Raw genomic sequence first — 12,506 nt, 5'->3', positions numbered from 1 at the left:
TACCGCAGGGAGCCTAGAGGGTTAATGCAGCCTGTGCTAGCCATCCTAAATCCATCTAATTGGCAGTGCTGTCATTGACACTGGCTGCTCCCTCCTGCTTCCAGGGAAATGGGCAAAAAAAGTCTTTATCACTGTTGGGAAATAGTCTTCCAGAGGGGAATTTCTTCCTAGCCCTGCTAGTTAGAGCCTGGCTGAGGCCCCAAAGCAGGAGGCTTTATATCTCTTCTAATGCTCTTAACTATCATTTGTCTATGTAAATGAAGAGGTGCAGGCTGTAACAGATGGGCTTCAGGAGGAGCAGAGTGAGTGCTTCCCTGCTGCTTGAGATTGCTCTTCAATTGCATTTGTAAAGCAAAAAGAGAGAACGGCATTGTTTTGTGTGTGACAGTCAACTTCCCTCCCCCATTTTCCTGCAGTTGGTTTGAGGGTTTTAATCCCTGCAGTGAAGGAGACAATGCAAGAGTGCTCTGCAAAGCTCACTATCTGCTGAAAGTACTGACTGGTGGACCAGATTTTGGCCTGTGCCTGGGGAAAGCTATACAGAACATGTGTACTTTACTTTTTTTTTCAGGAATACAGGCACAGAGAGCATGTGTCCAGCCAGAAGAGTACCAGCCTTTGGTTTTTTAGAGTTGTAAATGTACACCAAAAAAGTGGTCAGAGCCTTCTGCTCTGTCTTCCTGCAAAAAGAGAGCCTGTCATCTCTCCTTGTAGCAGCACAGTGGGTCGTGAGCAAAGATACATATGTGTAGAGTATGCTCCATCTCTATACATTTGAGGAAGGGCTTAGATTTGTGTGCACTAAAAATTTGGTGGATTAAGGAGACATAGAAATGTGTACTTATGCAGAGCATAGTAAAATTCTCTCTGCCAGAAACGCAGGCAGACAAGTGTTCAGGTCCTAAAGGTTCATCTTTCCTTTTTTCAAGAGACACACAAAGCAACAGAATTAGAGCTAGACATTTGGGGCTGTTTGCAAAAGATTTACCTCCAGACTGTCTGTGTACTTACTGTTGTTTAATGAAGGTTTGTACACTGAGAGCTCAGGTGGACCTAGCATCTCTTCCCCGGATGGGCAGTGATGCTGATGGGTATTTGTCTTTTTTTTTTTTTTTTTTCCTACAGGCAGCAGCAGTCACCAGATGCTTTGGAATCATCACAGTTGGAGGAAGAGGTAGATGAGCTATCCCTTATCGACCACAGTGAAATTATGGCTAGGTTAACGCTGAAGCAAGAGGTAGGTGCATTCAGGGTTTGCTTTTATACTCTGGTTTATGCTGTATTAAAATCTGATTCTCTGTGTGCACAAGCAAGGCATCAGCTTTTATTTGATAGGAAAAACTAGATTGCAGCAGAAGTGATATGCAGCTTTATATGTGCAGGCTGTTGTGAAAGTATGAGATGCTGGTACAGGCAGGGAGCATCAGCAATGAATGAGGCTTTAAAAAGATGTGAGATGTTTCTCTAAAAGCCAGCGCATCTTGTGCCCTTTTCTCAGTCTGTTCCTTCCCACCTCCTCAGCCTACGACAGTATGAAATGAAGCACCTGAGAATTTGAGCACAATAAATCCAGGTGCGGGTTTATGGTGTCGGCCTTTCAGTCTGAAGGCAGGTTTAGCAGATTTCCCAAGCAAGAAGTTATATTACTGATGTGGAAGAGCAGCCAAAGTAACTGTTTCTGTATTTGAGAAATGGCTTTGTTTCTAGCCTTGGGTGCACTCCCAGACAGCTTTGCTCACTAGGCTCTTGAACCAAGCTGTCTTTGACATGCAGCTTGAGGGAATATGCAGGCTTTTGAAGCATTCAGACTGTCAGGGGGCTAGTCTGAAAAACAGAGAGAATGTATCATTTACTGGCGCTTTAGGAGTGTTCTTTGGTCAGCCAAGATGTGCGCTAGAGATTGAGAAGCTATTACTCATTCTTTAAGTAGTATTTCATGAGTCTTGCCAGAGGGTCACCTGAAAAATTCACATCTTAGAAGTAGCTGCTCCATGGCTGTAATCCATGTTTTTTTCAGTGTTTTGCATGTTGAAATGACAAAGACATTGCTAAGGGAAGTTAGACACGATTCCAGTCTCCTCTGCAGGAATATTTCCTTTAAAAAACAATTAAAAATCTGTGATTTCTGAACATTTGGGACTGGCAGATCTGTGTCAGCCCTTAACTTCTTTTTTTCTTTTCTTTACGGTCTACATGAAACAGTATAGAACTACCACTGTGAGCTGTTTCCTGCAGCGTGGGAACCGCTGGCTGAGTGATAGATCAGTTTTGCATATTTTTAGTTGTGAATTGCAGTAGCTAGAAGAAAGACGTTTTTAGAGAGTGGTAAGGCAGGGGTCAAGCAGTTAGCAGGGCTGTTTTCTGCTCCTGGTTATTGGATCGCTTCAGGTGACCTCCAGCCAAATAGTTCCAGATTAGGGAATTAACTTACTAGGTTTTGATGTTCCAGGAACATGCAAGTCGAATGCATGACCTCTCACCCCACAGCCGCTGTGTTACGTGATCCTGCACTTTGAGACAGTTCACACAGTGTTACTGCTCTGTTAATGGTCTTCTGGGAGAATTGGGGAGTCTGGGACATTTCTGTTCATTCTTCTGTGGACAGAAGGTTCAGCTTTCACTGTGCTTCACAGGCTGGCCTTAAAGAGTCAGGGACCCTGAGTGAGAATCAGCCCAGATCCTCATCTGGGACACCAAATGCTTTATTCAAATTCCAGGATTAGCCCAGCACTGAAGACCATGTCCCAGCTTGCGCTGTGAGCAGTTCCAGGAACATTGCGTACTCTGCCAGTTATTGCTGAGCTTGAACCCCAGAGATGGTAAACCAGGCCGAAGGGAACTTGGGCTATGCCTAACGTGTTTCTGTTCTCATTGCAGGGAGATGATGGGCCAGATGTTCGTGGTGGATCCGGAGACATTTTGTTAGTGCATGCAACAGAGACGGACAGGAAAGGTACAGTGGATGCACCAAAGCAGAGCTGGGGAGCGCAGTCTGGTGTGGCCTTTTGCTGCTTGTCTTCTGCATCTCTGCAGTGTGCTTAGTCGTGATGTGGCTGCAGGCAGCTGGACCAGGGTGGAGAGGACTGCATTCGTGATCCTCCGAGTTGGCGGGGGGCGGCGGGGGGGGGAGATTGTGCTTATCTTTGGTGAAATAGAGGTAAGCTGGATAAGCGCCTGTTCACTGCATTTAGCAGCAGGGATGGTATTAACTCTTCATAGCCCTTGCCCAGATCTGGAAGGCAAGGTGCATCAATGGAGTTGGTGACAGTGCTGTGTTGGTGTCTCTGTACCTGCCGAGGCAGGCCACTGCCTTCTGCGAGCGCAAGTGTGACCAGCCTGTTGTGGCACGGATTCTGTTTTCAGAGGTGTTCCTTGCCCTTTGAACGTCAGGGCAGTGGTGATGTAGGAGTTGCTGGAGTGACTGTTGCGTCAAAGTAGGAGAGGAGGGACATTGGTTTGCGTCTAATGCAGTACCTGTGGGCATTGGGCAAGCTGTTCAGGTGCTGGTCTGCTGACACCCCTTATTTTCGACTTACCGTGTCCCTTCCTAGTCCTAGTCTGTACCACTTGCGTGCTGGTAGCCACCCAGACCAGTTCAGAGAGATAATTCACAGTACAAGAAAGCAGACCTGGGGGAGGAAAGGGGAGGTTAGCAACCCTTAGCTCTAGATTTGTTGAAACCCCACTTTATCTCTCCAAACCCAGTCACCACCCACATGAAGCAGCTGCTTTCCAAGACCTGTGGCAAAGACAGCCTTTGCAATGTTTCTGGAGAGTGATTTTGAACCTGCCAAACACATTTGTGCTGATGGCCTTAACTAGAATTGATCTCCTTATCTCCTGGGATGCAAGGCAAAATGTGCTAACCCGCTGAACCACTCAGCGCTCATATTTTAGAGGTTTGATAGTCAAAGGGGAAATATCTTTCATGTGCATTTTTAAATGGCAGGGTTTTTACTGTAACATAAGGTGTTTGCAATTGCTTACCAGCACCGTTCAGCCAGCAAGAAAATCCTTCCTCTGACAGCTATGTTTCCCTGTTTACATCGGGCATCAAATCCAGGCAGAAAGGATCAAAGTGAGGAACATACTGGAGAGGAGGAGGTAATTGATTGCACCAAGGCTAGATACATATATTTAAAAAAAAAAATAGTCTAAATGAAATGATGGAAATAGCCCTTTTAAAAATGCTGAAACTGGAATAGAGAAGCTCTGGTTTACTCCTGCTGTTCTCTGGAACAAGCATCACATTGGAAGAACTTCCCTACTGTTCCTGTTGAAAGGCAGCTCCTTGGTGGTTCATAAATGGGGAGCTCTGAGGGTGCTGCAAGCAGTGAGGTGGAAGCCATGGAGAACCTCTCAAGACTATGAAAAACTAGAGCAGGATTTTAAATGCACAGCGGCGCGGATGGGGAGAGCAGCTGGGTGGAGGGAGCTCTGCACAGCACGTTTCTCAGAATAGTCACAGAGCTTCGTCTCGCAGGCTCTGCCAAACCACTGAGCTGAATGGAGCACGAAGGAATTTGTGCTATGCTAACCCAGTGTTTGGGTGACTGAGAGGGTTAATGAATTAAGCTTACAATGAGAAGAATTCAGGGCTTGTAAATCAATCAGCCAAACGGCACAGAGGGGTATAGTTAAGAGGCTTTCCTTTAAAGATGAATTTCTTGGCAGCTTCAAGTGCCAGAGCAGACCAGCTGTATTACCTCACGTTGCCTTTTGGGCAGATGGGAACCCAGAATAAATGTAACTCCATGCCTTGTGATGCTTCTTGTCCATTTGAGTTTTCTAAAAGAGCTAAATGGAATAAGGGATAAAGAGAGACTTGTGGTCTTTAGGAATAAAATCCGTGGTCAGTTAAGTGCTCACAGCCACGCGCACTTGCCGTGAGTGCAGGATTACAGCTGGACGAGGCCTGGGACTCACCCCTGACACGACCACCCAGCCTCCGGCTTTAGCGCTTATGTCTGATTGTCTTTAACCAAAAGGCAGCATCGCTGTCTGATTTAAGAGCAGGAGGAAGCAGCATCTCCGTGAGGCTCCTGCCGAGAGAAACACTGCAGGCAGAGAGTCACGACTATCACACCGTGCCCTGCTCTTTCCCAGTGGATGGATGGTACAGCACATGGCTGTGGGGTGATCCCTGTCCTGGCTGAAGCAAACTTTATATGTACAGCCTGGCCTCGGCAGGCACAGCAGAAACTTTTTCCCCGTCTGCCCTAACAAGGCCCTGCCAGCGGTTGCAGGGGCAGGGTGCCATCCCACCCCACGTCCTGTGCGCAGTGCTGCGTGTTTTATGCTGGGGCTGACAAGTTTCTGTTTTGACCTCTGCTGTCCACAGTGACCAAGCCTTGCCCAGAACTGCAAATGTACCACAGTCTCGACCTGAAATCTTCTTTCTCATTTGCAGTTCCTGCTTTTTCAAATTCCGTCCTTTGTGCCCATGACGATGGCCAAAGCCTTTGCAATTCTGGGGCCTGTAGTGCCCACTCCTGCAGGTTAATAAAGAGAAGCTGGCTGCGTGCACTGCGTTACCATCTATGTTGTGGCAGGGTCACGGTCGTAGCAGCATCAGTTTTGCGGTGCAATTTACTCTTCTTTTGGATGAAAATAATCTTACATTTACACTGTCCTGGAGCGGATTTCCTGGAACATAGCAAGGGCAGGGGGTCTGCAGCACTGTATCATTGTGTTGAAACACATGTGTCCCTGATCAGGAGGGAAGAGTGACCATGTCTTTCTGCAGGGCTCTGTGCTGCCTAAGCAGTAAAGACAGAGAACACGTCTCACCATCAGGTCTTCTCCTTAAAGTATACCCAAGGTCTAAACCACGTTTTTCCTTGACCCATTACTGAAAGTTCCTGTCCCACAAACAGGTGTTTTTCACCGACCCCTTTGGTGGTTCCCCTAAGCGAAGCAGCAAGGCTGAGTGCTGCAGATGGGAGCCATGCCGGTGGGGACAGGGCAATTTCACTGTTCCTCTTGTGCTGTAGGGTCCATCTGCTGGTAAGAAACAATAGCATAGCATTTCTGTACAGTCCATTCGTGTCAAAATGTGTCCGTGTCCATGTCCTCTTCCTGTGAGACTGGATACAGCCTTACAAGAAGTTTCCTTTTTCTGAAAGCAGGGTTGACTGAGGCTTTCTTGTCTTTCTTTGTAGATCTGGTGCTGTACTGTGAAGCCTTTCTGACTACATATAGGACATTTATTACCCCTGAAGAGCTCATCAAGAAGCTGCAGTACAGATATCCTTTTGCATGAGTGGCATTTCAGCCCCACCAGGAGTCAGAGCCGAGCAGTCATCGTGGAGGGAGTTGACGGCAAGTTGACCAAACGGTCAAAAGTCTGCTGGCAATGTGGTCAGTAATGTGTTTTTCCTGGAGGTGACCCAAGCAGGACTTCCTTCACCTCTCCACACTGCAAATGGGAAATGCTGCTGGGCAGGTCCAGGCAGAGTCGGGTACTGGACCTGAGAGTAGTCTCCTGAGGGCCCTGGCAGGGGAGAAGAGCAGTTCAGATTTTCTGTACATCACTGGGGAACTGATCATTTGTTTGGGACATCTCGTTTGTAGAATGGGGATCACGCTGCCTTCTGCCTTCAGGATAGGCCATGGGGATTGCCGGCTTGGGCAGGTGTCGTTTAATAGTAGAGATGCCTAAACCATCAAGATCTGTTCTCTCTCTCATTACAAGAAATGCAGCACAGAATGTAACGTCCTCTTGACCTCCCAGTTCTGAACTGAGCTCGTAACTGCTAATGAGACGAGGGCCCCTACGTGGCAGGGTGAGCATTAGCATTTCTGGCAGAATATGGAGAAGGCTTCTTGTTGAGCACCCTGCCTGCAGTTCCTTCCCCTCAGCCCTCTTCCCGTGGCTCCATTCACTGTCAGCTGAGCTGGGGCAGTGTCTCAGTTCAGGCAGTGCAAAGGCCTGGTGGGCTTTGGTCCTGTACACGCATGTCAAAGGGAGCCTGACGTCAGCCTGTCCTGCGTCGCAGCTCATCACTGCCATCTGCAGCAGAGCCGCTGCTCCCCTTGCTCCTGCTGGGATCAGCGTGGCCAAGGACACAGAAAATCTCAGTGCAGAGTGGTTGTCAGTGAAAATACCGGCTGGGGCATTTCTGCAGGCGCCTGTCAATACTTGACTTACTGATAACCTTTTTCTCTTTCCATATGTCCACCTGGCAGAAGCTTTTTCAGCCTGTGCTGTCTCCCTCGCCGCCATTCTCCTTGCAGCAAATTGGGCAGTGAGGAAGGTAGAGGTGCCATCTGAGAACTGTTGAGACCAGATGTCACAGACCGATGGGGGAGATCACAGTAGAGGAGTGCTGCTCATTAAATTCCACCTTAGAGAGAACAGTTTCAGGGTACACCTGCTCTTCTAGCATCAGTTCTGCGAGGTGTAAGTACCTCCTCACACCCCTGCTACCTGCAGCTGGTGGCAGCCTAATACCATGTTAATTAGAGCCGTATCGGTGTCCCTTATCTCCTGGAAACTGAACACCAGTTTCAGTCAAGATGGAATAGCACACTATTCTAATCTTCCTCAATGCAACTATTAATTGCACTCATGCTGGGCTGACCACACTAAGTTGATTCTTTAATTTGCAACCAACATATGAGAAGTTTTGCCACTTCCCAGACACGTTTAAGAAGCGAGTCAGTAAGAACACCTTCTTCGTCCTGGTGAGAGTGGTGGATGAGCTGTGGTGAGTTGCCTTCTTTGTTTCGGGATGGGAGATGCAGAGTCAGTAACAATACAGAAATCTGGCAGTTATGAAGATGTGGTTTTTAAACCCCATCTATGATGACAGCTGAAATCCTCTGTCCTGACCAGTGAGACACCCATAGTGCTGAACCCTCTTGTTGGAAGAGCAGGTTCTCGATGTGTCCTAACTGAGTCAGTGATTTTAAAATAACCAGTAAAAGGGGAATCTCTGGGAAAGGAAGAGCTGGGAAGAGGAGGAATTTTAGTCACTTGGTTCTGCTTGTAGGAGAGAGTGACAAGACTCGGTACGGATACAAACTCTGTAGCTCAGTCAGAGTCGCAGCTCTGATGCCTTCCCTGGGTTTTCCATCTTTCTCTCAGCTTAGTGGAGTTGACGGAGGAAATTCTCAAGCTGCTGATGGACCTGGTCTTCCGGCTGGTCTGCAACGGGGAGCTGAGCCTCGCCAGAGTATTACGCAAGAATATCCTTGATAAAGTGGATCAGAAGAAAATGCTGAGCTATGCCAATTCCATCAAACCTCTTGCAGCCCGCGGGGTGGCAGCCAGGTGAGGAAGGATGCACGTAACGATATCCTGGTCCTTTGAGAGACAGGGCATCCCTTTCCTGTGGACTCAAGAGTTTTCTCAGTCCAAAATAGAAGAAAACAGGTCACATTTTCTGAGCCTTTATACTTCATCCTTGTTTCCTACAGGCCAGGGACTCTGCATGATTTCCACAGTCATGAAATAGCTGAGCAGCTGACCCTCCTAGATGCCGAACTCTTCTATAAAATTGAGGTACAGAGATGAGGATGGGGTAAGGGCGGTGGGAGGGATTCGAACACCTAACCCTCTGCAATCTCTGGTGTTCCCTGCCAGCTCCCCAAGCATACCTGTTGGGCTGTAGGAGTCAGCTGAACTTGTGTCAGCAAGTGGCTGTGAACACAGGCTGCGACTGGGAATCTTGAGGCAGAAATCCCATTATAATGTGTAGTATTTTCCCACCCCTCTCCTCTTCTTCCTCGACAGATCCCAGAAGTTTTGCTTTGGGCAAAGGAGCAAAATGAAGAGAAGAGCCCCAACCTGACACAGTTCACAGAGCACTTTAATAACATGTCTTACTGGTAAGGAGCTCAGAACAACCGTGGCACTGAAGTGTGCTTAACCTACAAATATTCAAAAGATTCCTTGCAGAGTTGGGTTCCCTTGGTACAAGTGGGATAGCATATATTTTTGGCCAGGAATTAGATGCAGGGCACTCATTAAAGACCCTGGAGCACACGAGAAAGAAAATCAGGAGGGTTGTGGAGGACACTGTAACCTGGAGGAGTTATTGTCCGGTACCATTGAGGCCTTCAGAGAAACATTCCCCTTGCAAATAAATGCACTCTGTGAAGGGTTATTGTGGTCATGCTTGAAATTATTCTTTGTTGTGAATTAGAGTGCTCCATTTAAGTTGGAGGTACCATGAATTTTTTAGTATTGTTGGCCCATCCTTATCAGTTTTTTAAATTAAACAAGAAGAAATCTGAGATCTGGGTTTATCTTTTTTTTCTGTTTGTTCTTCCAGGGTCCGTTCGATAATTATGCTGCAAGAAAAAGCCCAAGACCGAGAGAGGCTGCTCCTTAAATTTATAAAGATTATGAAGGTATCGGCTTGGTTCTTGCTGTGAATCACACACACTGCTCCATAAAAGAGCAGCGGAGTAGGACCTTCTGGTTAGTAGAGCTGTTTGATGCTAGAAGGCTTTTCAGATCTCTAGAGTAACTGGAATATTCTCCCCCTTCACAGCACTTACGAAAGCTGAATAATTTTAATTCCTATCTGGCCATTCTTTCTGCACTGGATTCTGCACCCATCCGAAGGCTGGAGTGGCAGAAACAAACCTCAGAGGTGAGGAGCAGTGAGGGCTGTCATCTTCAGGGGAAAAAGAGAACTGTGGTTACAGTATGAAACAGCTGGGTGGTTTTAACAGCTCAGCAATGTCCCGGGGTGGAGGGATGGCAGATTGCTCTCCAGTGGGTATAATGCCATGGTGCTGGAAGCCTGCAGCGTGGCTGGGCATTCTGACAGCTGCAGGAGTGACAGTGCAGTCACAGGTGAGAATGGCCTCCTTGGCCTCCTCCTCCTCCTCCCTCCTGCAAATTGAAGGCTTGGTGAGGCTGAGGGCAGCAATGCTCTGTGTATATGCACTCCGAGGTCAGGCTGAGTAAATCAGTTGGAGGTGTTTGCAGGATGGCATTAACTCCCTGGCCTGCATGGCTCTCTGGGGAGAGGTTACAAAGAAAACGGGTTTGCAGCAGTGGCATCACGGTGGGCTTTGTGTTCTGCCAGGGCCTGGCTGAGTACTGCACACTGATTGACAGCTCCTCGTCCTTCCGCGCCTACCGAGCAGCTCTGGCTGATGTGGAGCCTCCCTGCATACCTTACCTGTGAGTTGGTAGTTTCTTTCCTTTGCCATTACTTCTGCCCGTTAAAATGGTTCCTTCAAGGATTTCTCAGCAGCTTCGGCTCAGCTCAGCACTTGCCTTTTGCCCTACATCTAGAATAAGATGGCGATGTGCCACATCAACCCACATGCCCTCTCTGGAGCAATTTGTCCTATAGCAGAGGAAGGCAGGGTGGCAGCTATCTTTTTGTAAAGAAGGCTTTTGTGAATTGACTATGGCAAAGGAAAGATCAAGTGCCCGGATCTTTAGTTGACCCTTTTTAGCAATATTTTCTTTGGGGCCTATGCGTGGAAAGACAGATTTTCCCATGAGGTGCAATGGATCCCACAGCTTCAAGCTGCTGCTTGCTCCTCTGCAGCAACTCTGGTTCTGCTGGCTGCAAGAGCTGTTAAATGAGGAGTCTACCTTGTCAAACGTGCTGCTTCGTCCTGTTTCTAGATGAAAGGTTGAAGCCATTGCCCTCCTTCTGATCTAGATACCAGCTTTGCTCTGGGTTTGCACCGGTAAAACTTCTCCTGGTCTTGCCCTCTTCCACGGAAAGAGTTCTGTAAGAAGAGGTTGCATAGGTACCTGGCATCTCACCTGGCAGGGCACCACAGGAGGACTGTGCAGAGACGTGGCTGAGTAGGGGAGGCAGAGGGGGGAAGGGAGCGCAGACCACCTTGCTAGGGAAACCCTCTTGCATAAAACTGGAAGGAAGGTTTAAGCCCTGGCAGGCACTTCCCATTGCGACCTTCTTCCAGCCTGGTCCTCCTTTCCATGGAGGCTGAAAGAGCAACCTCAGCGTCCTTAGTGGGAACACGAGTGCCTCGACTCCGAGGTCCCTCAGCTGTGTGGGCATGGTGGGCACCTTGCGCCTGAACATCTTTGAATCTTCAGCTGGGGGAACATTTCCTTCTGGTTTAAAGTTGCCGCGCTGACGGTGGCAGCAGCGGGAGGCTGTTGGGTTGCGTCTGGCTGCCGCGTGGCTGGCCATCCTGCCCGTGTGTGACTAACCTCTGTACTTGTTTGCCTACTCCCTGGCCTGCTGCCCCTTTCTCTCTTTCAGAGGCCTGATTCTGCAGGACCTGACCTTTGTTCATCTGGGAAACCCTGATTACATTGACAGCAAAGTGAACTTTTCCAAGCGCTGGCAGCAGTTCAACATCCTGGACAGCATGAGGTGCTTCCAACAAGTGTAAGTGCAGCAACAGGGGGGTCAGAGCTGGCTTCAAGGCACCACGGTGGGGACTGAGGGGGTTGTGGCTGGGGCACGGGAGCCCCTGTGCAAGGGGAAGGGAGTCGAAAGTCCAAGCGTCGTGATGGAGATGTAAGAAGACCTGGAAATGATGGGGCTGTGGTCACAGTCTCCTTCCCTCTCTAGGTTAGATATGGCTAAAAGTTGTGAAGACGTTTTTCCTGTGTGAGTTTTGAGACCCGGTGCAATAAAGTTTTCCCACTACTCTCTTTCAGACAACAGTTTTTCCTCCAGGTTTTGCTGTTGCTGGTTCCTATGTTCCTATGATCACGGAGGGTTTTCTTCAATGCTGTCTTGCAGCAGAGGCAGCAGATCTAACTGCTGATTTCAGTGTGATAGGGTCTTTTTTTTTTTTTCCCAGTTCAGCGATGGGCATGGTGTTTTTTCCCCTTTTTGGTGTCACACTGGTGTCGGGAGTATTGGGCACAGACCACAGTGCTGGGTGTCCTTAGAGCAGGGCAGGGGTGGCTTGGAGTTGGAAGAGGTCCCCAGGTAGCCCCTTGTTTAACTGCAGCCCTCCTCTGTGGTTTTCCAGACATTACGACATCAAAAGAAATGACGACATAGTGTCATTCTTCAATGACTTCAGCGACCACCTGGCTGAGGAGGCCTTGTGGGAACTGTCCCTCAAAATCAAACCTCGGAACATTACGAGGCGGAAAACAGACCGAGAAGAGAAAACCTAGGAGGAGGGGTTGTGCGAGCGAGGAGAATTGCTCCGCAGACGCACCGAGGGCAGCTACGAGACTGGAGTTCAATGTTTGTACCTGTTACTGGATGACGTACCCTCCCTCCCAGCTGGCAGCGATCCCTGGGTGTGTGAACGTCGTCGGGCTCTCGCAGCGGGCGAGAAGCGACCGCGTGCGTCAGCCGTGAAGGGCAGAGATCAGCCAGCGCTCGCTGCACTCGCCCTCCTTCTCCTCCCGTCCCTCTGTGCCATGAATCAGCTTTAAACCCGGGGAGAGAGCTCTGTGGAAGGAGGGCCCCATGCAAGCGTGTTACTGGTTTGCTGGCCGATTGCGTCTGGGAATACCCGGGCTTTTGTTTTCATCCACAAAGGAGGGTCAGCAGGAGCTCAGCACCCACAAACTTGTCTCCGGAGTGGCGTTC

At 48.8% G+C, this 12,506-nt stretch overlaps 1 protein-coding gene across 1 annotated transcript in view; it reads left to right on the top strand.

Annotated features, from left to right (window-relative positions):
- LOC104166620 (rap guanine nucleotide exchange factor 1-like) overlaps positions 1-12,297 on the top strand; it is a gene marked incomplete at its 5' end in the record, with an annotated part of 15,927 nt that extends 3,630 nt beyond the window's left edge. The window contains 12 exons of the mRNA XM_009706624.1: positions 1,126-1,237; positions 2,878-2,953; positions 6,162-6,246; positions 7,617-7,709; positions 8,090-8,275; positions 8,422-8,506; positions 8,738-8,832; positions 9,279-9,357; positions 9,501-9,602; positions 10,044-10,141; positions 11,208-11,336; positions 11,932-12,297. Coding sequence (XP_009704926.1) covers positions 1,126-1,237; positions 2,878-2,953; positions 6,162-6,246; positions 7,617-7,709; positions 8,090-8,275; positions 8,422-8,506; positions 8,738-8,832; positions 9,279-9,357; positions 9,501-9,602; positions 10,044-10,141; positions 11,208-11,336; positions 11,932-12,082 — 1,291 coding nt within the window. The remainder of the gene's footprint in view (positions 1-1,125; positions 1,238-2,877; positions 2,954-6,161; positions 6,247-7,616; positions 7,710-8,089; positions 8,276-8,421; positions 8,507-8,737; positions 8,833-9,278; positions 9,358-9,500; positions 9,603-10,043; positions 10,142-11,207; positions 11,337-11,931) is intronic.
- Positions 12,298-12,506: the final 209 nt, after the last annotated feature.

This window comes from Cariama cristata, unplaced genomic scaffold, assembly GCF_000690535.1.
Source record: "Cariama cristata isolate BGI_N322 unplaced genomic scaffold, ASM69053v1 scaffold17630, whole genome shotgun sequence".
NCBI lineage: Eukaryota > Metazoa > Chordata > Aves > Cariamiformes > Cariamidae > Cariama > Cariama cristata.
This window is presented reverse-complemented; position numbering and strand designations above follow the sequence as displayed.